Source organism: Athene cunicularia (genome assembly GCF_003259725.1).
Source record: "Athene cunicularia isolate RWA chromosome 13 unlocalized genomic scaffold, athCun1 chr13_part1, whole genome shotgun sequence".
NCBI lineage: Eukaryota > Metazoa > Chordata > Aves > Strigiformes > Strigidae > Athene > Athene cunicularia.
The window spans coordinates 16,347,333-16,374,507 of record NW_020799117.1 but is presented as its reverse complement, the minus strand read 5'-3'; the positions used below and the strand labels follow the sequence as shown (position 1 = coordinate 16,374,507).

The 27,175-nt window shown below is 41.5% G+C and overlaps 1 protein-coding gene across 1 annotated transcript in view; it reads right to left on the bottom strand.

Annotated features, from left to right (window-relative positions):
* Nucleotides 1-794: 794 nt before the first annotated feature.
* The window catches only part of WWC1 (WW and C2 domain containing 1), a 54,661-nt gene continuing 28,280 nt past the window's right edge, over nt 795-27,175 (bottom strand). Inside the window, exons 9-24 of the mRNA XM_026858226.1 lie at nt 25,209-25,219; nt 22,805-23,036; nt 21,253-21,342; nt 18,310-18,848; nt 13,993-14,101; nt 12,093-12,173; nt 11,109-11,195; nt 10,163-10,355; nt 8,654-8,806; nt 7,952-8,052; nt 7,026-7,173; nt 6,156-6,320; nt 4,625-4,717; nt 3,546-3,776; nt 2,051-2,172; nt 795-1,530 (exon numbers count right to left, since the gene is read on the bottom strand). Of these exons, the coding sequence (XP_026714027.1) occupies nt 1,464-1,530; nt 2,051-2,172; nt 3,546-3,776; nt 4,625-4,717; nt 6,156-6,320; nt 7,026-7,173; nt 7,952-8,052; nt 8,654-8,806; nt 10,163-10,355; nt 11,109-11,195; nt 12,093-12,173; nt 13,993-14,101; nt 18,310-18,848; nt 21,253-21,342; nt 22,805-23,036; nt 25,209-25,219 (2,422 nt within the window). The 3' untranslated portion in view covers nt 795-1,463. The remainder of the gene's footprint in view (nt 1,531-2,050; nt 2,173-3,545; nt 3,777-4,624; nt 4,718-6,155; nt 6,321-7,025; nt 7,174-7,951; nt 8,053-8,653; nt 8,807-10,162; nt 10,356-11,108; nt 11,196-12,092; nt 12,174-13,992; nt 14,102-18,309; nt 18,849-21,252; nt 21,343-22,804; nt 23,037-25,208; nt 25,220-27,175) is intronic.

The following is a 27,175-nucleotide window of genomic DNA, read 5'->3' as shown; positions in this document are numbered from 1 at the left end:
GGAACGCGGAGCCGGGCCTCCGCAGGAGCAGGAGCCTCCTCCTCCCTCCCTCGGCCACCGCGCCCGGGCCGGCCCTATACATCTACGCGGAGGAGGGAGCAGCGGCTCCGCACGTCGCTGCAGTGTTGCAGAAGGGCCAGGCTCACTCCGGCCAGCCCCCCGAACCCCTCGCACACCCGAAGGTAAAACCTTCACGAGGCGCTTCCAGGCCCAGCGGGCGGGTAGGAAATGGCCGTCGGAGGGTTGGTGCCTCGTCCCCTCAACGCAGCCGAGGGCTGCCCCGGCCACCTCTGCACACCCCATCAGCCACTGGCAGGGGCGGGCCGAGCTCCGGGGAAAAGGTGGCAGATGGACGGAGAAAGGGAGGAAAAACAACAAACGCTGTGAGTGCTGACACAGTGACTGCAAGTCTTCAGGGGAGGGTGGTGAGGAATGTTCCCCGTGAGAGCCATGAGCACGGCAAGGAGAAGCTTGGCACAAAGATGCTGGGGCTGGGGTTAGCAATGGGTCAAGTAACATTTTTCTGTAATGAACCAGGGAGCGGGTGAGTTGCATCTCTAGTGCCTTTGATGAAACTTAAACAAAAGGGAAACCCAGGGGCACCCGAATTACTCCAAAGTACATGACCCACCACCTACCTCACAAAAATTCCTGGTCTGAAGGATCTACAGAGCAAGATACATTGAAAGGTATATACTTCCAGCTAGTGATAAGAGAAAAAACAGCCAATTTAGGTGCCAGTTGAAGAGCAGGTTCACACAAGACAAAAAGCAAGAAGGCAGGTTTGTCCAGAAAGGTCACTTTATTGGAAAAACCTAAAATGGACTTAAAACCTGCAGCCCTCCTCCCACAGCAGTGGTTTCAATGGGCTCTCCAAGTTACCTTAACAGACCCATTACAGACATGAGCTGCAGTACACATGTTAAAAGTGCAAGTATTCTGAACTTCACACCCACTTTTATGACCTGGCAGGAAACACAAATGCTTCACAGCTCACAGAGAATTCGTTCACAGCACTTGGGAGTCAAAACTGGCTCCCTGCATTCCCCACAGGGTACAAAATACACCACTCGGAGGAGAGTCCGATGAAGAACATCATAGAAGGTAGGGGTGAGGTTTCTTCAAATTTATTTTATTGCAGTAAAACCTCTAAAAGGTAGAGCTGTACAAAAAGTCTAAACAGCATTATTTAAGAATAACAGCACCTTACGCTGCATTTGTTCTTATTTAAAATTCTATTTCCCAAAAATACATTCCTAAATATACAAACTATACAATCTTGTCACTTTAATGCTGGTTTCTGTGATGATATAACTTTAACCTAAAAATCTTCAAAACATCCACATACTGACAGAAGCTCTAATGTACAAATGCCTTGGTACCTTCATAATACCACATAAATAACTTCAAAACCCAAACTGCATTTGTAGAATTGTCCAGAAAGCAAATACTTTATATGGTGATCACACATCGTCTGCAGAGAGTGTTGGAATGTTTATCCTTGGCCGTGTGAAAAATGCCATTTTCTCTCTAAAAAAAGATGATCAGTTGTTAATGCAACAGAATTCTTGCCAGAAATGTCCATCATCCATGTTAAAATTTATCCCACCAGCTGTCACCACAAGGAGCAGCAGCATGTCCTCTCACAACCTACACCTTTTATTTACGTATCAGACATGAGACATCCTTACAGTTAAACTTCCAACACTGATGTTATCAAAGAGCCGTTTCAGAAACGCTCAGTTTCTTGGCTTTCTAGGTACATTACTTAAGGAAGCAAAGGGCTGCTTCTGTATGAAACAAAGGGTTTGTGAATTGTTGCCAGGTGGAGAATGATTTGGAGTGCTGCCGGTTACTTTGAGGTCACATGCAGTGCCGCAGCTAGTTTCCCTGACTCTCAAACCTTATATTTTATATAACAACACAGAAGTTTTTGTTTAAGCAGAACAGTTAACTATTTCTACAAAGATTAGCTTTCCTCATCAGTATCTTTGTCATCCAGAAAAATCATGGTAGCAGTCAATCTTTCCTCTACTTGACCTGTTATTACCTGAATGACTGTACTTCTAGAGGCTCCTTCTGACTCTGCCCTCGCAGCCTGTGGACATCCTTGGCAGCAGCTCTCATCATTTTATCAGCCTTGAGCTCACACTTGTGTTCTGTTTTTTCAACCTAAACAAATAATGGAAAAAGAGTTGTTTGTGTTTCCAGGAGGAATCATTTTATCCCAGCTAATCTGCAAATACAGCAGCATTTCAGCTGCAGGTCTGAGGGGTTCGGAAGATGCTGACTCTGGAAATCACGAGCGGCAGAAGCTAAACTGAAGGCTTGTCAGCTAATCATTGTAATATAGTGTGCTTTTTGTAAGGGCTTCTTCCAGCCCTTTATTAAGAATTACGGGTGCCATCTGCACCTTCTTTGTATCTTCTTGATGTGTTTTTTAAGCCAGCAGATAAATTCAAGCATGAATGTGGCAACTTATTTTCCAGCTTTGCCCCAAAGAGCACCTTGTACCAACTCGCTCCTACACCCGGTGCCATCATAACTTAGTTTCTGCCTGGTGTCAGCAGAGGTGCCCTGATAAATCACAGCAGCTGAGAAGAAGCCCCATACACAAGGGAGAGCATGATGTAGATAGTGAGGTAAGTGCTAACCATGACACACCACAGCTACTACAGACTGGGAGGCTGTGCTTGACTTTTCTTATTTGCACCTGTGCTAAGGCAGGAAATCTCTGTGCTGGTAAATGTTTAGGACTAACAAAACTCTACAGGAAGTTAAAGAGGGGACAAACTCCAGCAAAGAACATAAAGTCTAAGGGGTGAAGATAATTAGCTATGGAATAATACTTTTTTAAAAAAAAAAACACAAACAAACCAAACATGACTGGGCTGCTCACCTTGCTCATCACCTACCCAGGCTTATTCAGACATTTCTGAAGCTTTACCTACCTCATCTGTAAATACATTCTTTTTGAAGCTTATGATTTTTATTTAAATCCAGAAAATGATAATGCAATGAAAGACAACTTTCATAAAAGCAAACGAAATTGTTTAATGAACTGTTTGCTGAAATTCTTGGTAATGAGTGCTGTCTCCTTTTCCATCCCTGCCCTGCAGTCCACCTTTCATAAGCAGAAGGATAGATACTATTAAGCTCTTCAAGCCAGAAAGTCAATCACCTGACTTATATTATCACTTCATATGCATAAGGATCCTATTCTAAAGCCAAGTGTTATCTCTGCACAAGTTTTATGCAGCCATTATTTCTCTTAGAAGAAGCAAGAGATGTAACTGCTACCTGCCTAACCCTCGCGTCTGTGGGAAGGCAGGCAGACTCTGCTGTTTGTAAATACCACACCTAGGAGCAGTCAGACACTCAAGGACTGCAGCTTCCCTTATCAATTGCTTGCTTGATGGAGCTGTAAGTGGAAGACATGAGTGACTGTAGTGCTAAGGCTTCATTTTCTGACTGTCCAAAGTCCCCTGTTTCTCTAATCATATTTCTCAAACATGTTGAATAAAATCGAGGCAGGTATTACTCACTCGTTTTTCCACTAGACGCAGCAGCAGTCGAAATCTCTCATCATCCTTCACCCACTGCGGCAACTCTTTTTCACCCTGACTTTGAGCTTGTTCCAACTGTTCCTTCAGTTCCCTCAGCACCGAGATTTCCTGAACCAGCCGATCGTGCCAGGTTTTTGAAGCTTGCAGGTCCAGCTCCAGGTCTAGTGAAGTGCGGATCAGGCGCTCTGTACCGAAGGACTTGATTGAAGGCTAGAAAAGAAGGGGTATATGAACACGGTGGTGACAACTGTCCCAACCACTCCCCTATGAAGGGCCAAATATATCAAGAGACCCATTTTTACAACACTTCACACAAAGCATCTGTATTGATCCTGCTTTCCCATCTGTCTCAAGACAGAAAGCACAAACTCAAGTAAGTCTTACAGGTAAGCCTTTTGATTTTTGTGTTTCCACTAAGTTTCTTCCTTGGCAGCTTCTCCAAAACAAGTCTTGCTTGTACACCTTTCTCCTAAGTTTAATGTCTCATCTTCAGATGAATCCACAATGCAGCAGAAAAAAATGCTTCTTTTTTTCTCCAGTAACATACTATGTTCTTTTGCTAGTTTCAGATACAAGCTGCCTCAAGAAAACCATCTCCTTAGGAGCTCAGCATCAGTATCCTGGGGGAATTTCAGTATTGCCATCGCAACAGGTACAGGGGTTCACTGTGTGACACAAAGTTGCTACAACAGGGTCACCTGAGCATCTGAGATATCATCACTTCACTCTCTTCCCCAGCTCCTCACATTTATTCTAAGTACTTAAGAATCTCGCAACAATAAACATAGCTAAACTGGTTGTGCTACTTCTGCTCTGACAAGATGGAAAATACCAGGAAACATCTTCCTAAATTGTTCTAAATAGTTCCAACTTAAACATTCCTGTCATATTTTGATATATGGAAGAAAAGTACCCTTCAGAGACTTCTCACACACAAATAAAAGGTTGTGACTGAAAGCATGTGGCAACTGATTTATGTTTGCAAATTCTTCCTTTAAAACAGTTTTCCATTTTTTGCAAATGTCTGTGCTAGAGAAGAAAAAAAGTGATGTTTTTACCCGTTTCACTCTGACACTTCGTCTCTCCATTGCATTTCGAACAAAGGGGGGCTTTTTGGATAGCGTTGAACTGTCACTATCACTGCGATTCAGCTGAAAATGAAAGTGAAAACCACATATTTTTCATTAAAGAAATAGAAGCAGCATACACACATGAGTCAGATCAGAGGGTTCTGTAAATGATTATAAGCAGTGATGTAAGCAGAACTATAAAGTTTTGTGAAAGGCTACAGCAGACAGCTGCCACCCCAGTCCGAGCGCACAACATGCAATCAATTTGGCACAGCCAGGTCCTACCACAAGCCTTGAGCTCCGTCCCTTTTTGGGAATAGACTGTGTGGAGAGAGAGACAACTAAGTTAGGGTGTAATATGGGACTCTACCGCACTGCCCTTCTGTGCAAATATCTAGGCTGGGCAAAACAGCCTAGAAAAATATGCTCTAAGTAATAAAACCCCCAATTACTCTTTTCTAGCATCTGTAAAACATGGGACTATTTTATGAGAGATTTTCTTTCAGTCACCTGTATTTTAAGCTAGTAGTGCAAGAGGTAGGTTTACCTGTAAGCTATCCCCCTGGGTTTTTAAACTTAGGAGTTGTCATATTACACACATACAGCCTGCCTTCTTTTGTGATTGTCTCTAGACCCTTAAAAAGAGCTCAACTCAAGTAGGGTTTAATTCCCTTCTCATGTTCCTTCTCAAAGTTGGGGGCAGGGGGAACAGGTGTATGGGATCCTCATGTGTTGGGACACAGTACCTCCATCACCCAAGCACAGGCCACTGCTGCAAATTAAATAAGGTTTGTTTCTATGGAAGCACCTGCTTCTGAATCAAGAGAAAACCTGCACATCAAATCCGGCTCAGCTGTATTAAGAGCATGCCCACTTAGAACAGGTCATGCATGATAAAACACAGTGCTTGCTTGTTTGCCAATTCAATTTAAAAGATGAGTTATTTATAGTTTAGGCTGACCCTCAATCCAGGAAATATTTGTTCACAATTATTTCCAAGCAGTGGAAGTGACATCCTGACCCAGTATGTGGCCTGTTCAGTTATCTACAGACAAAGGACACTGGAGACTTTGAAGCTTCCACAGTTTTTTTTGCTGATGTTATCAAGTACTTACCTTTCCATTTCTATCATGCTTTCATGTTCACCTCATCTGAAGTCAGGTGGACACAGCTAACTCAGTGCAAGAATAGTCTTAAAGCAGCAGGAAAGGCTTTGATATGCAGCTTATTCATCACTGTCTTACAGCAGCCCTTCCAGGTTAGTTTGGGCATCTCAACATGCTGCATGTACCACAAACATAGGTGTACATATGTATTCTATAAATTTACGCTTAATACTATTTGTTCCAAGGAAAGGTACTGTCTAGGAGGTGAGGACAGAGGTGAAGTCAAAGGGGGAGAGAAGAAAGCAGTGTCAGGTCTCTGAAAAATTCAGACTAAGCGAACACCGATATCATGCATTCTTTAATAATTCATCATGCATCATAATTCTATAACCTCAGGACTGTATTTTCCTTACCCGACACACATACTGACTTTGTGGTCCTGGTGAAAATGTTTTTGAGCGGATGATAGTGCTACCTCTGACAAACTGAGTTTGGGGTGGATTTGTTGCTCTTTTGTCTTTTGGACGAACTACAGTAGAAGACTGTGCAAGGCTCTCTGTGTTTGTCTCCTTATCCACCTGAAAGACAGATAGTGCAGTGTAAATGCCAGCCTGCCATCTTAGCGATGACACACACCCCAGGGCTGTCTGACAGCCACCCATGAGATGTCTCTGCTTTCAGTCCCAGAGGCATCGCATTCAAACCAAATACTCTTTGGCCCTGTTCATGCAGGGTGTCCTGACACTTCACTGTTTGAACTCAGTAACTGCTACATTAACTGTATCACTCCCTAAGGGCTCCACATCCATTGATCGCTGCACAACACAATGGATTCCAACCAGCTTTGCCTGTTGATCCGGTACATCAGTGTGACCTGGCAATCTCGCACAGAACAGAGGTATGATTTTAAAGACCACTGCTTTACTTGTGCATCCAACAGAGATCCAAATCACTGTATGTACACATACAGAGAGCACGTGTACAGCACACATTTGTTACAGACTACAACTACATTCAGAAATAAACAAGGTCAAAGCCACTGTCACATTAATGAAAACAGTTTTCATGAGCTCCAAAAAGAAGGCATGAAATGATGCTATATTAGCTGTGGGACAAAATGGTCATGTGAGTTATTTAAAAAGATTTCAGGTAGATAAACATTTAAACATCAATGATGAACTTTCAAGTAACTGCTGTAGCCTTGCTCAGCTCAACAGCAACCCAGTCAGCTAAGCAACGGGAAGCTTAACTCATCTTTCTGTTCAAAAGGCCCTTGACTTTACCTTCACTGCTATTTCCACGTGCAGCTGGGAATTCAGACCTTCTTCTGTTTCCCACAGCGATTTTCCAGCACAGAATTCTTCCTCCTCCTCTGCTTCATTTTCACTGATCTCATCCTGTTCTTCCTGATCAGGAACCTCTTCATCTTGCCTGTTAAGAACAGCTTTGTTATTGAACTGGCCTATGGTATACAATACTCTGGTGCTGGAGCAGGAGTTACCTCCTGTAAGCTGCTGGACAGAAACATGTCCCCAAGGCAGCCAATTGTACCTGGCAGCTCCTGTAACCACTGAGATTACACAAACACGGGCTTATAAGGGAATAATTGAAACTGGAGTGAATCTGCACCAGAAGGCAACCATTACAGCCAAAAATGTCATACTAATCTTGCTTCAGAAACAACAAGCTGAGGGTTCAGCCATGTGGTCTGAGCTTAAAGTGAGTGCATCTTAAGGGGAGCTCCCATTAATCTTAGTTTAAAATGTGATGCTGAACAAAGCCTTGATTTAACATCCTTTTCAGCTCCTTTGAACTCACAGCTGGCTTCTCTATCAAATCCACTGGTCAGGCTTGCTTTTTATTTCAAATGTTAGGCTTCCTTAATACAATCTGAATCTAAACCATGTAAGCAACAGCCAAAATTAATGTTCAAGTAAAGCATTCACCATACAGTGGAGCTGTCATGGATGTCCATACAACATTATACAATAAACAAAATTAGCAGAGTGCTATTGACTATTTTCAGTGTTTATCAGTTTTGTTCTCATTCCCAAGCACAACCTCCAGAACAGAACACACAGGATTTTTCCCCAAAAGAGAAAGACACAGAAGCCTCCCACAGCTCTGTATCATCTGCTTTCTTCTCTGCACATGAATCTCCAAATGCTCTGATCATCCCACAACTTTGAGATGGTGGGATGCTACCTACCAGCTCTCTCCACTAGTTAAAGTGCTTCTGCTTTCCTCCAGTTTCTTCTCCACAGCTTCCAGTTCAACAGCTGTCTGCTCTAAGAGTGCTGAGACAGAGTCCTGAGGAGAGCAAGAGGCTTCTTGTGAAGATACAACTCTCACAAACTGTAAAGCACCCAGCCTTTCTGGTCAGAACGGCCCCAGCCAGCTTTCCTCTGGTGGCCTGAGAGAGTCATAGTCTCTACACCTGCATTGTTCAAGCAGCCTATTGCACAGACAGTGCTCAGTCAAGCCTGTGGAGCATACCTGTCCCACCTCCCCCAGTTACACTGGCGTATGCACGTGTGCAGCTCGAGGCTGAGCATATCATGTGCCATGCACGAGCAAAGGTAAGTCTATCTTGACTCGTTCACCAAGTTCACTGCAGGAAGGTGAACTGTCTGGTGGGAAGAAAGGCAAGAGCTCACACATCACTTACACCAGACCACATACCACATCCCTCAGCTTCAGGAGCAGATTTCAGTTAGCATTTAGCCCAGGACAAGGGCATATCTGTAATCAACACGTTAATTATTCTGCTGCACTTAATGACATTTTCAAGTTCTAAATATAAACGCACCAGCCTTCACTTCTTGTCTATTGTAACAGTCCTTCAGCCACATAAACCCTCTCATTAGTACTGTTTTGAAGAGATGTGTTTAATTTAAGCAGTTGTTCTTACTGTTTTTTCAGTGCAGGGTACTTCAGAGTGAATGTTTCCTTGTTTATTTTTCCTGTTTTGCTTCTGCAGATACTTATAACTAAGGAGGTTATACCAACGGGTTGATTTCTCTCCGGATCTACATATTTCAGCAAGGCTAATTTGTGCTCCACCCTATTGAGTGCAAAAACACAGTTTTAGTGTAATCCTAAAATGAACAACTGCCATACCAATATGAAGAAGTAAGAGTGAAAATCCAGGACTAATTGACTATGGCAAGTTTGACAAAAAGAAAAATTGCCCTGTTTATCCCCATTTCACCAGCACTAGTAATACTTTATGTTTTAAACATTTTTAAAATTGTCTAGGGCTTCCAATCCAAGTGGCGAGTGTTTCATTACAGCTCCTGTGTACAAGAATCCAGAAGTATGAACAGTGCTACTGTAGCCAGGATAAATTACAGATGGAGCCTCAAAGGAAAAGAGAAAGGAACAGGAGATGAAGACTCCCTTTCAAGAAATTTGCAGGGCTGACAAAAATCACGGGCTCAGACCGAGATGCTTTAGCTTTGTATATTCCACTCCTCTTCATCTGCCTTGTCATTTTTTACTGTGTTACATTTAGTAAATATCCTGACATACTCAAACCCAAAGTAAAAGTGATCTGCAATTTATTTAATCCGAGTGGACTGCACCACTGCACTGCACCACCCCAGTCCAGCAGACTGCATGCTGAGCACACCTCCTGCAAGTCAGCGTGCTCCTGCCTGGAGCTCAGGTGCTGTAGGACTGTACATGCTGCCAAAAGAGAAAAAACCCATTTGGAAAACAGATGCTTTCCTGAACCAACCAAAGTGTACTTTGCCAAGCAAGTGAAGGAAGAAATGCAGAAGCACCATAAAACATGTACCCCTCCAGGCAAAGGAGATGCTCTAGAACACATGCAGGACAAAACATCACCTTTTCTGTAACTTAATAGTTGCTTATGTCCGAGCTCAACACACCCTACTCATGTTCTGGAGTACAATACTCCAGAAATAGTTCTATTAAAATCAACTTGCTCAGGTAATACTGAGCAACAAAAAAGCTCTTCTAACAATAGGGGGCAGCTGGTTACGGCAATACTAGCACTCAAAAAACTACTCCTATAGTGTAGATTAATAGCAGTTTTAAAAAATCCTTTAGAGATACTTAACATTCTACAGTGGCTTCCAAATTCCTGTAAATCCATTCTCAATTATATTACAACAAATGTTTCCAAAGGAAGAAAAGTAGGTTTCACATTAAATCATGAGAGAAGGGACATCTGACAAAGTCACCGGTAGTTCCGTTACAAAACATTTACCTAATAGATTTTTTTTTTTTCCTGATCAGAATTGTTATAGCAAAGAACACTATCTGGGAGAGATCATGTAGCTAAGGATTACCAAGAAAATTTTCACAGAAATTGCCATACTGCAGACCTTAAAATTTTGTCTAATTAAAAAGAAGAAACAAACACAAAGATATTACAATAGAGATTAATACCAACCAAACATTCTTCAAGGTGAGACTTATCTACAGTGCAAACATCGACTCTTAAAGTCTTCTGGCGTAAAGCTGGGTAAGAGATAGAAACCCAAAATACTTCATTGTACACAAGATTGTCTGAAGCTTCCACTGGTCTTGTGCGAAACAAGCAGCTTGTGCTTTCTGAACAGGGCAGGACAGCCACGCGAATGTTCCTATTGAAAAAAGCATTGCAATCAGTACTATCGAACAGGTGTGCAGTTCCCTCCATTGCAACAGCTCCATAAATCCGTAAGTGAAATTCATCCTAAGTGCTGTGGACATTACTGTCCTACCCTATTCTTTGGAATATCAGTCAACTGAGAAAAAAGGAACATCTCGTCACAAGATCAGAGACATGAAGTGGTGTGAGTTGCCACAGACTTCATCCTTCTGAATCTTGTAATCTAACATCACGGGATTATGTTTTACACAGTTGTTTATGTCTGTGCAACTTGTCACACTGCTAACATACCCTTTTGTAGGTAGAAACAGCTACGCAAGAATGAATCAAATTTTTGTCAGCTTATTTAGCACACAGCTGAATTTAAAAAACTCGTGCCTTGAATGAGTAGTAGAAGCTGTACATTTCCCCACACATGCATCTGTGCAGGTGTCCAAGGATGAGCTCTTGTGGCAGAACAAACGCCCCCTCTCCACTCGATGCAGTTGCTCTGGGCACTTGCTAGCTAGTGCTAGTTCCAGGCAAGTCTTTTCCTAGCAAATACAGACTTTTGAGGAAAAAAACCTGCACCTTATTTCAGTTTGCAAGTTTATTAGTTCATAAATGTTGCTACATATAACAAAGTGTAGAAGCATTTCAGAAAGGGTAAATTTTGAAGAATGTGAAAAAACAAAACCCAACATCTGTTTAATTCCCACTGGATTCTAATACAAGTACTTCAAGCATGTTTATTTCACCCACTTACACTTTTTGATCTTGTTGTAAGAGCAGTGCTGGAACATTATTCAGCTGGATGACCAGTATCGCAAATTGTTTATTTTTGTCATCATATCTGAATTGGAAAGACACAAAAAAGCATTATTATTAGAGAAGTCTGCTGTGGACTCCATGAATGAGTGTTCCACTTGTTTCATTAACACAAACAAACAACATTAAAAATTTACAAAGAAGACAAAACTATAATGAGACCATGGCTTGCCTATAGTTTAAAACAAAACCAGTTTTATATTACATGAAGATGTGCTACCAATACATCCAGAACTTAGGAATTCAGATACAATGGACTACAGATTTCACCTAACACACATTGCTTTTCCTGAGGTCTAGATAAATTGCTGTATTGTAACTAAAACCTTTTGAAAGGCCTTATATAATGACTGTAATATCAAAATGTTACAAGTAAAAATACTTGAGGTACACCAGTGCCGATGTTACAGATTACCATTGTTTTACTGTTGATGGCCATAACAAGAGAGTTTTGCACTACTTATTTTCCCTCAAATCATAAAAACCCTTCCACTAAGTCATTTAAGGAAGATGTCTCTGTGCCTGCCTTTCTACACCTTACCCACTGCTTGTGGGATTCCGGGGTGGTCAATGATTATGACTGCTATTTACTCTCACTCTGTTTCCCCCACAAGCTGCACACTAAAGGAAACTGCAAGCCAGCAGAAGGCTTTCTCCAACCCAGCGCTGTCAGTGCTCTCCCACTGCTGATTTGCACCCTCACACCAGTTGATTTCCACCGACATGGAAGAGGACAACTGGGCCAAGGACCTCCCGGAGTTGAGTGTAATTCTCAGTTACACTACAAAGAGGGCATTAGTCAGTCAGTACTAATAGGATGGGGTAAACAGGGTAAGAAGACAACAGAAAGCACTATCTTTTAAATCTCATACATCAGTCTTTGCATTGGAAGGAAAATCCAATAAAAATATGTGGCACTTACCTCATTGCAATTTGCACTTTAGCTGTCCCTACTGCTTCTGTATCATCACTGTCAAACACCATCAATTCTGACACACATGGTCTGAAAGAAATCAAAGACAATTAAGGACTCGATTTCCCTCTTACTGAAGTGCTTGCATTTAGGTGATACAAGATCTTTTCCTTTCCGTTCAGGGGTTGGGTATACGGATTTTGTAAAATTTGCAGCTAAAAGAAAGCCCATTTAAGAAGTAAGTGCAATCATCCTTAGAGGTATGTATTACAGTGCTTATCAGCAGAAAGTCATATGCCTTCCCCCTTTCACTGCCAGAAAAAGCCACACAAAAGACTGCAAAATAAGGCAGTGGGGGATTTTTAAAGGGTTCCCTTGACTGGATTTTAGTAAAGACAGCTGATTGCCCAGAAACAGAAATAAGACTTAACAACTGCAATCCTGTCCTGCATTGTGACAGCAAAAGTTTTCAAGTTTGATTAGATTTAAGTCACTCCTTTGTTTCTTTAAGAAATCAAATGCCCTAAGCACATTAAAAATGACAGAGTACACTGACTGGTCTTCCTTGAAACAGTTACCTGCATCATGTCCCTTCCAATGTACTCCTCCAAAGTTTTATGCACTGAAAGTCCCCAAAACTACATTCAATGTCTAATTGACTCAGAGGCTATGCTGCAGCACATGAAGACAGGGTTATCATTCTTCTAAATATTTTCCATATTACTTACCACTCTTTTGCATTTCATTACATTTCAGTACAGAGGAGAAACATATTGCTCATCTTACCCTTACCATTTATTAACGACACTGAAGTGATACTGCAGTCATTACAAAGGCTGGTAAGTCAACAACCCAAATAACATGAAGTAACAGTGGACACACGAGTGTGCGTGCGATGCCTTCTGTAATTGTCACACACTATCCCACCTCCCTGCAGCACAGAGCTCCCTGTCCCACTGAGGGGACACCCAACTGTCTGACTGACTGGCTTGAGCCCATGAGGTCTAACTTACAGAAGCACTGCACTTTCTTGTCAAAGTACATCATGCTGTAAACATAAAAAATTACTCATATATCTAGAGACAATTGAGATAGTGAATGAATGAATGAATGAATGAATGAATGAATGAATGAATGAATGAATGAATGAATGAATGGGGGGAATGTGAGATGAGCAATTTTTCATCTCTACAGTTGTGTCTTGCAACAAATGACCACGTAACTCATCTGAATGCCAATAAAACCATCAGGAAAATCCATCTTAGATGCAGCCAAACTGGGTATCAGTAAGATGAGTACGTTCCAGGGAACTTTTTGTCAAACCACCCTGGATAGTTTTAGCAAGCAGTAAGGGGGGTCCAGAAACCCAGCAAGAGCAGTGACGCCCAGCTCTGGCTACAAGCTATGCACTTAGCGGGAGAGGTCCTGCAGAAATCACACACTCGATCAAAGCACTCGGGAACTGCATCGCAGCAAGTGTACATCCACGAGGCAGTTCAAGGTGCTTCTGCTATGTCCTTGAAACATCCCGAAGTCCTCTCCCGCTGACTGAGGGCTGTCATTGACAGCAGAACGGCTGACTGACAGGGGGGGAACTTTACACCTGCCACATGGCTCCGCTACCCCCATCAAGGCAGCAGTCATGGCTTAGCAGCACCTTCACAAACAGACTGGCTGTTCAAACAGTTCTCTGTGAGCCTGCTTTCAGCTACTTCTATTATGAGAAGCATGGGTCATTTTGATAATCAAATTCAACATGCTCCTAGTTTTTCAGAAGTTTTAAGAAATCTGAGATTGAGAACTTTAGCCACCAAATTATAAAAAAGATCATAACCAGCAGTATTCCAGCTGACTCCTGTGTGCAAAGCTGAGTCACTGGCTTCTTCCCAGAGAGAGATCTGATGTCTACCTTTGTACAGACGCCTCATATACCCCGCTATCTCCAGCAACAGATTCATCAGACACTGCAGCTGATACACACGCCACCTTCAGTGCCGTCCCTCCAGCTGTATTTATACCTATCAGAAAAGAACAGAGGAAAATAAAAAACAGGTGTTAATGAAAACAAACTGTCTGGATCAGGAGCAGCTTTTTTTCTTATTCTCCCCTTGAATTGCATTTTTTCCCCACCCAAGCGTTGTTAAGCAACAGCACGTTTCTGAAGACAGAGAGGACACAGGTAGAGCAAGCTGTGCTCAGCAGCCACTGTTAAGTTAGTACTTCAGGTACGTGCCTGACTGTCCTGGAGAACAAAAAGCCCCTGCACAACCAGAGGAACAGCCTGTGTGGTGGAGGGAAATGCAGGGCTTCACTACACACTCGATGCCCATTTAATACTTGGGTCCTGCAGTAGTGTATCCACAGGCTGGGGTTACACACTGCTTGTGTTGAGAGCATTACAGCTGGTTACCCCTGGCATCTCCATGGGCACAGGTCCTCAAAGCCATGTGAGGAGAGACTTTCAAAGCCTTGGAAAGGCAGGGAGGTACCCACAACAAGATAGGAAATGTGCAGAAGCAGCAGAACTTCTAAATTCTAGTGAAGTTATAAATATGAACCAATAAAATACTTCCTACTGCAAGTCACCCTTAAGCAGGTAGGAGGCCTTCTGGTCCTCACTACCCAGAGATCAGCAGCTGAGCATCGGCTACTGATCAAGCTCTGGACAAGTATGGATTATGTGGAGGGGTATATCCTGCCTGCAGAGTTTATACCAAGTTTAGCCTCAAGGAGGGGGAACAGCAAAAAACCACCACCCACCTACCCCTAAACCCAAAAGATTAGTGTACACAGGACAGAAGATAGGTCCAGAAAGACCAGGTTAATTAGCTAAACATGGAGAGAAAACAGAGATTATAGGATTTAAAGTAGCAGCCATATTCAGGAATGCAGGGAAAAGGAGATAGGGAAGAGAAGCCAAGGAAGCAAGGAGTTTTGCACAGAAGTGTTATCTCACGTAGATTTCTTGTGCTACAAAACAGGGGAAGATACGCTCTGGAAACTTCTGCAACTTTTCAGTTGAACTGTCACATTTCTGTAGAGATATGCTTCAGCTGAGAGTCTGGAGAACTCTGTCTGCCAAGGTGGCTAACAAGCACTGGCACACTCCCAGCTCCTAGCTCTCCCTCGTTGTTAGGGCTTTGGGAGACCTGCTCCAAGAGTGAGGAGGTACCACCTTGTCACACTGGGAGCAGCTGTAACCCCATAGCAAAAGTGTGGCAATGCACTCCTCTCCAGAGAGCTTTCATCTTCCAGGAGCAGTGCCTCTTTCCCATAGCCTTAGGAAAGCACATGTGCCCAAACCAATATATGGTTTCTATCCCATATTTTCTTTATTACAAAGCAAGTTTGGGTGGGTTTTTTTTGTACAGTCTCATAAAGCCACTTAAAGAATTAAAAACAGCTTTGAAAAAACATTGATGCAAAAAGTGTGCAAGCTCAACACAGGGTTATAGAATAATAGAAGGACTTTTTCTACAATCAACAGTAGAGGGTGCTACAAGTAACACCAATATATTCAGTGCACAAGATTTGGGCTCATTTATCCATGTATGTTTTGGCAACACCACTGAATGGTAATTTTTCATCTTGGTATTCCCATGGAACCACTGAACAGAAATAAATGTCCAGACCTTTTCCCCAGAGGCCAAACCACATGAATAAAAGTTAGCATCTGTAACACAATATATCAGTCATTAACTGAAACAAATGGATCCATTTAATACTGGCATTCACAGTTTAATCCATCCTCCCTCCTGCTGCGTGCAAGGGCCTGGCCCCTGCTGCACTCCTGATCATAGGCTATGCTGGAGGTATGTGGGCAGAGTCAAAACTATGTTTCTTCTTTCCTCAATGCTGCTTTGTACCTCCGTATTCCACGGTTTTAACACGAAAATAATTTCTTCCCCACCGGCTGGCTTTCCAGATCAAGTTGTTTGAGTTTTACAAACTGCTTCCAGAAACACTGTACCAGGAATCCCTTTGTGTGAGGTTTGCTTACTGGGAAGCAAATCACAACTGCAGGTTGGTCTCCACATGCTTAACCTCTTTTTCTTCTCCAATTACCAATGCTATCTAGTTATTTCAACACAGAAAGCCTTCATTTTTGCCCACTTCACCCCAGCACCTTGCAGCCAAGGGGGGCAGAAGGTGCACAAAACCCATCAATGAAGTGGGTATCTGTTTGTACAGCAGAATGCTGAATGCTGAAGTGTAAACCTGGATAAAGATGGAACGGTTCCCTGAAAAGGATTCATCATTCAGCTATCTTTTTCCTTACTTTCTTTGCAAAGGACTGGGAAGTTCAGCCCTGCTAGTCTTACACATACACTGAACCTGTAACTTTCTCATGTGGTTAATTAACACAAAATTTGGATTTTCTGTTTTAAGCCTTAAGTTTCTAAAGAGGTATTACACTAAAAGAAAGTTTATGGAAGAGTTCAGCACTCTCTTCTGTATTTCCAAGCAGGCAGATAATACTTCCTAGGTTTTTCCACCATTTTTTTCCACTCATATCAAGAATTTAAAGTTTGCTCTTCACTTCCTGCTATCTTCCCTTCCACGGGATCTCCAGGACCCACCATGACAAGGCCTTGAAGAGTCATGTCATGCACTGTCCTCACATCCATGCCATTTCCTCAGAGAATGCCAGACTCTGCCAGATTCCAGGTTTTGCTATTAATTTCACCTAAATTGTTCAGGTATCACTCAGGTGAGAGAGGAAACCTTATTTCAGCCTCAAAGGTAGCAGAGGTTCTGTTCTAACAGAAACAAAAAGCAAATCCCTCAGATACATACTGTTCATCTCTACTTACAGCAACATGTGAGCATGCTTTGCCCATGAGGCCAAGTAGTGACCACCCCAGATCCCACCACCGCGTTCCGGGTGTTACACTGAACCGCCCCCAAAATGCCTGAGGAGTAAAACCTCATCTCATTATTGCCCTGAAATAAACTACTTATGGTGATTATTTTGTCTGCTGACTGGCTAACAGCAATAATCACTTAATCTGCTTAACACCTGAGCTTTCACTTTAACGGCCTTGACAAATCTTGAAGAGCTAAAGAGGTTAAAACTAATCAGCACCCAGTTCTAGTAAGAATAATTAGTGTTTCCTACTCAAATACTTAATACCTCTTGCTTGTAGGGAAATGGTAGCTCAAAGGGGAAGATCTGTTCTCGTGTCTTCTATTGTATTTTAAACAGTGTCAGCCGCCTTAATGCAGAAGGCAGTGATAACATGGTGCTAGTTCCCTCTATTCACATAGGCTGTTTTATAATCCTATGAAAAACAGAAACAAACTGTACTGCTGGTTCATACCACTATAGCTTACAAGTTTATACGGCCTTTAAAGCTCTCCTTCACTGCAGTTACAACTCCAGTCATTTCACTCATCTCCACTGGATTTAACCCAACTACTGTCACAAGGGCTTCAGACAGGCCCTAGCATGAGGGCCCTGCCTGCTGCCTGTTGCTTTCCATCCACTTCAGCCCATCCACCATTCTAAAAAAGGATGAACCCTTCCCACCCACCAATAAGCCATATGCATGTATGAGAACATGCACTATCTCTAAATGTCTTATTTTATCATGCTCACAATCTAAACACGTTTTTGTTGCTAAGAGACCATCCCCCTCAAAACAGCAGAAATTCAAGCACAGCCTTGACATGTCTGCTCAGTTGAAGTTAATAAATTCATTGCCACTGATTTACTGGGAGGAAGAGTAAGACCTTGTGCATGCTGAGGTGATGGGGAGAGATTTTTCTTATCATTTGTTAACTATTAAGCTAAATGGCTTTCCCAGACTTCCTCAAAAGCTTGACCAAAAAGTTTATGTCAATATGGCATTATGTGACTCCCAGATCCAAAACACTAGATGACATTCTGTATAGTTTAGCTCCAAATTAAACCTGAAATTCCACAACAACCATTTGTATTTGCACATGAAATCCCTGCAAGTTGTGTACACATGCATACAGGTACACTGAAAACACACCTTGATACAGTCTTCTGCAAGACTCACCAGATCAGCAGTATTTTCTGTGTACAAATTAAAACACCAACCCTTTCTCCCAATCAAGGTAGAACACACAGTTGAATACACTCTTCAACACAAAGATATCAAGATGACAGACAGGTTTTGAAATATTTGCTTCTCAATGCTTTATAAATGACATTAAAAATAAATGCATGCATGTGCATGCAAATAGTCTGTTACCATACCTTGACCTAGATGTTTATCTCCTGCTCTAGGCTCGTCCAGTCTACAGTTGCCACTCCCAGTGTTTAGGGTGAGTTCTGAGAGATTGGTACTTATCTCTGCATCATCAAAATCCATATGGTTTGAAAATGCATCACCAGTTAGGAGTGGGTCTATCACCAGCGGAGAGCAAGGTGGAGATGGAGAAGAGAGAGATGATCTTGGAGATAGCGATGTCATGGATTTTGGAGTACCAGACAATGATCTCAGAGCCTGTATGCGACTGGTGGTATCTGCTTTGTGAGTTTTCGCTACTTCGTTTTCATGAATAGTGGTGATACAGCCTGACGGTCTAAATCCAGTGGCTCCTTCTAAGAGCAAGTCAAGCTTGTTTTGATAGTCTGAGTCCAACTGCTCCAACTGCTCCAGGTGCTCGTAGTAGAGGTCAGTGAAACTGGCTGAGGTGGATGAATCCTGGCTGGAAGTGGCAAGGGATCCTCTGCTAGATGCAAGAGAACCAGGGCTGCTGCTCGAGGAGAGGGAAAGCATGCTGGTGGAGAGACTGGAGGAAACAAGTCAGAAAATCATTATGCTCTATCTCCTGATTTCTCAGGAAAACACTCCAATGTCACCAAATCTCTAAGCCCATATGGTACATTTTTCTTTGTTAGCTCAGGCCACACACATTAGTCCCCACAACAATCCAGAACCACAGTCTACCCAGCAGAAAAGTTAGGTCACTTTTCAATAAAAATAATATAGTTCATACACATTTTTCTACTCACCATATCAACCTCTTAAGGGTCCTTGTTTAGCCAAAACAACTCTAATGAATAGTTTCAAATCAATTAAAATTAGTGACAACACTCTCCTCCTGCATCTGTCTGGAAAAAAATCTATGATTCCTGTTAAGCTCTAAAACAGACCACAAAACCCAGCAAGGCCCATGCAAGAAGAAGAAGTTACTGCAATGAACTGTCTGACCGTATGGAAATTTTCTTCCATTTGCCTCGATCTTGGACCCAGAGCCAAAAAGGCAGTATCACAGCTGCCTGAAACTGGCCCTCAGAGATCACAACAGCCAGCAGCTACCAGAAAGCTGGCAGGATTTACCTACATGAAAGACTGCTACACAGAATCCAGAGCCAGAAGAGCAAGGGGAAGAGTTGGGGCTGGGCTGTGAAATCAGTTCACACAAATTATTTATCCCTAGAGACTGAGGTTCAGAACACAACTGACAGCAAAATTAATTTTAAGCAGGTGCTGAATAGAAGTCTGTTCAGATGAGAAAGTCCAGACACCACAGCACACTGTTTACTGCTCAGAAGAACCAACAAATCCTCCACTACTGACTACAACATACAGCATCCCTAGAAATTCCATTTAAACCAACAGTTCTGCTCTAGATATTTAATGCCTTGCTTGCTACTGACTGTTTAAAGACCCTTAACACTCAATTTCAGGTATGGATTAGCTACTGAAAAATTTCTGCATATGTATAAGTGGCTTAAGTTTCCCCACTGAAAAACAGTGAGGATGTTAATAAATCTAATAATCCCTTGTTTATTATTTATGTGGTAAAAGCTAGAAGCTGCATTTGTATAATTATGCCCATGACCTAATGAGAAAAAGGCAAGTATGCAGAATTTAGTGTAATTTTGGCACAAAATGTCTTCTGCATTTGAGTAACATGTGCACTGCACCATGTTTGTTCAAAAAAGCTTTTGGTTGAAATGCAACTGAAACATGATAGATGTTTTTATAGATGTTTTTGCATTTTGGCAGCATATACATATCTTGTCGAGTACTAATAAATTTACAGCTTTTCAGTGTATTTCACCATGAAAAGGGAGGGGGGTTTAATTAATCTTTTCCCTATCAAGAACTGCGCTCAACTTCATTTTGTGCATACCTTTGAAGGCCAGACATTTTGCATTATGGGGTTAATATAACAAATGCTTATTCTTATGAAGGAGCATGCCAAGAACACTGGGCACATAGTTAGGAAAAAATTAGTTTCACATGCTTCTTGGTCACCTCTAAAGATCCCTAATCAGCTAGATGAAATGAAAATAGGATGCATTTCCACTGCACAAGAGCATCACAGATAGCTATTCTCCATGGTGGCTTATTTACATGTCAGTCTTGCACTATGATTTCTTTCCAGTCTTTCCGGTGTCATCTTCACAAAATGAAACAGAATCCAAGTGGAGCAGAAGCTACAAATAGAGTAAATTCAGTACACACTGATAGGAAAAAACCTCAACCAAACAAAAACCCCAGCAAACTCTTCCTAATCAAAAAGATAAAACCACAGTTTTAGCTAATGATGATTTGGCCTTAGTGCCCAGAGTAATGTATTTGTCTGGAAACAGTAACCCTACACTCTTCCAAAACTACAGCCTCAACAACCCTATGACATTACAACTGCAGAAATATTTCTATATACCATATGAACAACAACACATTTAGGGATATCTCAATGCATTGTCTATACTGCAAGCAACAACACACTTGGAATTCATTTACAGAAATATTATCATGACATTCATACGTTAACGTGTATTACTAAGATTCACTTTACTTGCTGTATGAATGTTAAACTGTCTTTAACATATTTTATTAATATAATACTTCAGTAATTCAAACATTAGTAAAAAATGTCAGCTATCTTCAGTCACTTAAATGTTACATGTCCAAAACAGAAGGGATTGTGCAAACTCCTGTTGTCAGGCAGAGGCACCACCATGAGGTTATTTATCCCATTCTAAAGCATCCATCTAAAATGAGTGGGACATACAATCCTTGAGGCTTCTCTTTCCATTGACAACACAGGGGTCTTAGATCACCACTATAACTGAAAGACCTTTTAGACCTCTCAGTTGGGAGATGAAATCCTTAGCAGAGAAATGCTGTTACACGGTGTACAGTTAAAGCACCAACAACTTCTCCAAAAGGTTACATACCTTTTCAGCTGGGTGTGTAACATTGCAACTAATCTTGTTGTTTCTTCCAGTTCTCGGACTAGCTGATTTCTTTTGCTATTCAACTTCAATCTAAGAGAAGATAGAAGAAAAAGATGAGCTACAGCAGCATTTACTAATTAAAATGAGGACTAAAGGAAAATCCTGTTTTTTCTATGAAATTTCACAAAAGTCAGTAAGAATACACAGTAAATGTGGGACGTAATTTGTAGCTGTTTACCGACTTTCAATACTCTTAAAATATGGAACTCAACCCTGCAAATATTCTCAACAGGGAAAACAATTACAGCTAGTATTATAAAAGTTGATGTTTCTAGGACCATCCCTCAAAAAAAGTCCGTCAGATTTTGCTCACTATACACTGTTGCATTCTTAAATTTACTCTGCTAATAAAGGTGTAAATGCTTTCATTTGCTTTCAGCAAGGTCTATGAATGACTAAGGTTTACATGATTTCCTTATTAACCATCTCATTATGGCTTTACATGAGTTATGGACTTCAGCAACATCTCAGTTTCATTTCACACCCAAACTGGTTTGAGACTCAAACACGTACACTTGGGTGCTCATACCCTAACTTAACAGGCCTCTGGACAAGAAATCTTTCTCCAGAAACATGCTGTTTCTTTCACACACTAGAACAGGACCATATTTCTAAAAATCACAAACGAAAGTGTTCATCTTACAGCAGGACCAGAAACATTTGAAACCACAGATATTTCAGGCTGTTAGAAGTCTTGCAGCTGAAACGTCTGAGATGCCTACATTTTTTCCAGCATGATAAAACCATGACAAGACTATATGGAAAACTGGTGTAGTCTGGACACTGAGCATGCAGAAGAGATTACAGACCCACAGAGAGAATGAATGCAACACGCCTATTCCATATATATTCAAGAGACTGCAGCTAAAAGTAACATTGCCATAGCCACTGCATTAATACATCCAGATTGTAAAGTGCTTGTAGGCAATGCCTAATGCAGTATTCATCCTCACTGTACATTCCCATGAGATCTCCCCCTGCAACACAAGTGAAATTAGGGAGGATAGTTGGCATTTTTTTCAGCTAGTTTAGATTCACAGGCTATTCCATGCAACTCCCACAGCCCTGTCAAATATCAGTTCCTACAGGAATCACATACAAGGATGCTCAGAACAAACAAATTTAAAAAATTTACAATTCCATCTGTTGACATTTACCAAGTTCCAGACTGCACAGCAACTGTAGAAGCTGCTGTGAGGTGCCAGCTGCATACAGAAACATTATAGTACACTAACATACTGTGCTATTTTGAGCATTTCTTACATTCTCATAGAGGATCCATTTGTAGGAACAACAACCTTTCCCCACTTGGGGAGTAAGACTTGCAGGTGGTTTCTTTTGGGAGATAATTTCAGAAACCCTGTAAGTAGAAACAGTCTCCTGGAAATCTGAGGGCACACTGCTATCAGCATTCAGCCAGGGGATGTTGCTGCTTGCTCCCAGTTACCTCTTGTCCAACAAGGCAAGCTCTGTCCTACGCCCACTAACCTACCTCTCAGTTAGAGCTTTGCTCTGAGTGTCTCTAGCAGCCTGAAGATCTTCCTCCAGGCGCCTTCGCTCCATCTCCAGTCTCTCCACCTCTCCTCGAGTCCATTTTCTGGGGCTTATAAATCGCATTTCTTTTAAGAGCTCCTCCTTCTCATTAATTAATATTAGACGATCCCGCTCAGAGTCCAGCACTCCAGGCCAGGCCTCGCTGTCAAGCTTAGCCAGTTGTATTAAAAAAAAAAAAAAAAAAAAAAAAAAAAGGCAGTTATTCCATGAGGAGTGTCTGAGCTACTGCTCCAGACACACAAAGGTACACCACAACCAACCACATCGTCCACTGCCCTGAAGAAGGTTCTCAGCTCAGGGACCCTCACCCTCATGCCCTCCTTACCAGGGCGCTGTCAAGGGATGGCAACGCCAGGAGGTTGACATGCAGAAGGAGATTTTAACTCAGGTTTGCTCCCAGTGTAAGCTAAGTCTCTAGCTAATCCACAGTGTCCACCAGCCAGGGAAGAGCATAACAGAAATTCCGGATCTTGAAAAATGCTGTCAACTATACTATAGGGTGTCTCATATGCCTTACAGCTAATGATCTCATGGTACTTGGTGTGGAGAGTATCATGCGGCAAATATCTGATCTTTAATTAGCTTTATGGAAAAGAACTGTATACTCTCTGTATATAATGCAGATAGGCTGATAAAGCTCAGTGGTTACTCAAAAGTTTAGAGACTATTTTTGTCTTTACAATGAGGAAGTTAATCATATGCATACAGGTATTGGAAGAATCCAGCTGTTGACTCAACACTGAGCATTCTGGACACATTAACAAGGTATGCTTCTCCTGGTGCAACAGGCACCTGAAGATGCAAAGAGTCAAAGAGAAAATACAATTCTATCCAAATCCAGAGCCGCTTATTTGCATGAAATTTGGTCTTTTTTCATTAGAGGTATCATTACAGATTTCAGTTTAAAATCTGTATCATTAATCCTTCAGCACCATACCGCATTATCTCAGGCAGGAAGATGATTATTAAAGGTAACAGCAATACAGATCTGGAATTTAGCAAGATCTTGATTGATAGCAGAGGAGAACATAGCTCATGGCAGGTGAGGAGGCTGCTCACTCCACCTATCTGCCCATTCCCAATTTCCCAAGTATGTGAGCCGCTCAGTTAGCTTCACAAATGATCAGCTTTGCAATGTAACATACAGAAGGAAGTGAAAAAACAGCAGCAGGCCAGGATAGAGAACCAAGGCCAGTAATGTCAGTCTTCCCAAAGGAAGCTGTCTCCTTTGGACTCATTGACCTACAACTCTTCTTGACCAAACATGGTGATCATGGTAGTTTGGTGAGAAACAATAGTACAGATGAAGCTGAGTAAGAGTTACCAAAGATTTGCATTTCTGGAACTCACACAATCAAAAATGATTGAGTGGGGAGCAGGGAATAGGGAGAGAAGAATGGGCTGGGGTGGAAAAATTACGAAAACTTAGTAGCCAAACAAGGAGGAAAAGTATCTTGCAATATAAGGCAAGATATTTGCAAAAATAATTCACCTGACTGAAGACTAGAGACTCAAGGCATATATACCCCTTTATGTGATTAACTCAGGTTAATCTCTCACTCATGTTTAGTAAATACATAAGAAATACAAGTGAAATGCTGTACGAGTAAAATAGAAGTCCAATATTCATCTCCCTTTGAAAAGGGATTTGTGATCTGGTGGCAGAATTACTGGACTTAAATTGGGCACAACAAATAGTTGCGGCTACTAATCTGGATTCATCTCTTCCTAGAACTTGGTTTATGCAAGTGCACTGGATGGTGCATGCTTCCTCCAGCAAACCAGCACACATGCAGGCACAGAGCAAATTCAACACTAACTAGCAAAATCAAAGTGTGTGGAGTAAGTAATAAGATGGAGATGTGGGCAGCTACACTGGCTGCTGAGTGGCCTTGAAGAATAAAGCTTTGTCTTCCAAGCTCCGGAGGCCAAGAGGAACTCAAGCCCCAAGAGAGCCTGTTAAGGATTAGACTCAAACAGACTGACCTGCCTCCTCCACAACAGGAGACAGACTAGAGATCAGTGTTCTGAAGAGAAGCCTCACTTTCTGTAAACCCATTTCCCACAGCAGGTTGCTTACTCTAATTAAAGTTCTATAATTGATAGATATTCAGTTCAACTATTTTTAGGTCTTCTTTGGAGCTGTTTTGTTTTTGAGTGCCTGATTAAGTGCAATACTGTGCTCCAACGAAGAATTAACAGTGGCATTAATTCATAATCCAAGAATTCCTCTGTGCATTTTGAAGGGATATGAGTTTAAGAGGATTGGTTGGCATTAATCTGATCACTTTTGGCATACATTTGCAGGGATATGGCTTTTCCACTGGAATTTGTTCTCTATGCATTTCCGAGTCTAACAGCTTCGTTAAACCAACCTCAATTTTTACCCTTTGTAAAACATCATTCTTTTTTCCCTTCTCAGTGAAAGGAGATATATGTATTCTATTTTTCCAATAAACCAGCATTATTACAAAAGAAATGCTTTGCAGGCTGTTCGACATTTGGCTGAAATGTCCAGCTCTTCAGCATTTACTGACTGAGTCTGAACTACATCATTGCTGAGCCATGCTAGGTTTGCACTGCAAAGAAACCAGCAATACTGGGCTCAGGTCATACCATCTTTCTGAATGGCCACTAGCTTGCAAGACTGAACAAAATACAGAACAGGAAGCATGAGTTTTATTTATCTGCTTTCTTTTTACCTAGAAAAGTAGTTCGATGATTTATTCATTGACATATCAAGTCTTTTTTTTTACTGGGGAGTCTTTTTTGTATCTGTGACACAGGCATAACACATAATATTTTTAGTCTCTTTGGAGATCATTCAGAGCACATGCATCTTCACAGAAATGTACATTAAGATGTGTATCCACAACCGGTAATTAGCAATTTTTTATCAGATCAGCCTTTTTTCTCCAGAAAAAAAATCAAAGCGGAAGGTGTGGTCTAAAAATTGACCAGTCAAATACCCACCGATGTTGCAATGCTGCTAAATGTGACATTAAAATATTCCATTTTAGGATATTATAAAACATATTTTTAAAATCCCAGAGTTACCACCAGTCACACAAAACCCAAGCTGAAAGGAACTAAATCAGTGCGTAGAGTGCAAGTGCTACACAACTGAGTTACTACTATACATCTGAAACTGTACAACATAATTTAGTTGCGTCTCTGATAACATTTATGCTGCAGTTGTTATCTCCTTGTTGAGATACAGCACTGCCATCTCTTTTGACATGATACCCATTATCAGTTTCCAATCCAATTAAGCTAAAGGTTTGTCACTGCAGTTGCCCTTTGTTCATTTTTACAGGTTTAACATTATCTGCTCTAGGGTTCTCGTTGTCTCACTGAGCCGTGAAGGGACAAGACTTAGTGGTGGGTAAGGGAATATGCAGAATTGTACCCTGACAATTCTGGTGTAGTGAAGTTCAGCAAGATACTCACCTATATCTATGCCTTTAGTCTGGCCCACAACGATGGTGTAAACAGTGTCTGCTACAGTCCACTCTCAAAATCATCAGTGCCTCATAAATCTAGTAGTTCTATCCTAATTAATATGGACTCATCTTGATTTCAGGCCTTAAGTTTTACATTTCCAGATAACACAGAGATAATAAAAGAAATACATTTCCACCATTTGGCTCCCTTCATAATACGTGCATGGGCAAAGTATGTGCTCTTCTATTATGTTTCTGGAATATTTTAATATGCTGCTGTGGGGACAGGAAACACTTCTAACATCACACAGAGGAATTTTCACAGGAGCAGAAGGTTCCTTGTGAGTCACTATATCCATAGCACTGTTCCAGCTTAAAACCAGTCAAGGTGTTTGTTTCTGCAGCTCCTACTAAAGGCCATGCCAAAACCACAGTGCTCTGATAGCTGGAGATCTTTTCATTTCAGCATCAATTATTCATGCCCATTCAGACCCATCTTTCCTCATGGTAATGTTTTTTAAACTCCGAGAAAATCTACAGATGACCTAAGACAGACATGAGGTATCAAACCTTCTTTAACTGCAAGACTGTGTTGTATGCCCTTCATCATTACTTCAAATGAACTAATGTGCTGCCTCTGTAAGGTTCTGTTTCTTTTTAAAGAGCATATTAATTATCTTCTCAGGTTTGTCATTATTCACTTGCTCCTCCTTGGAAAAGATACAGGCTAAAGTAAGAGTGCTCCACTTCAGTCTGAAGATTTAAAGCCAATGTGAACTAAATTGCAGTCTTCAGCAAAGCTTAGAAGTAAAAATCAATTTTAACACTGAAAAATTAACCACTGCATGTGGAGGATTAATAATTTT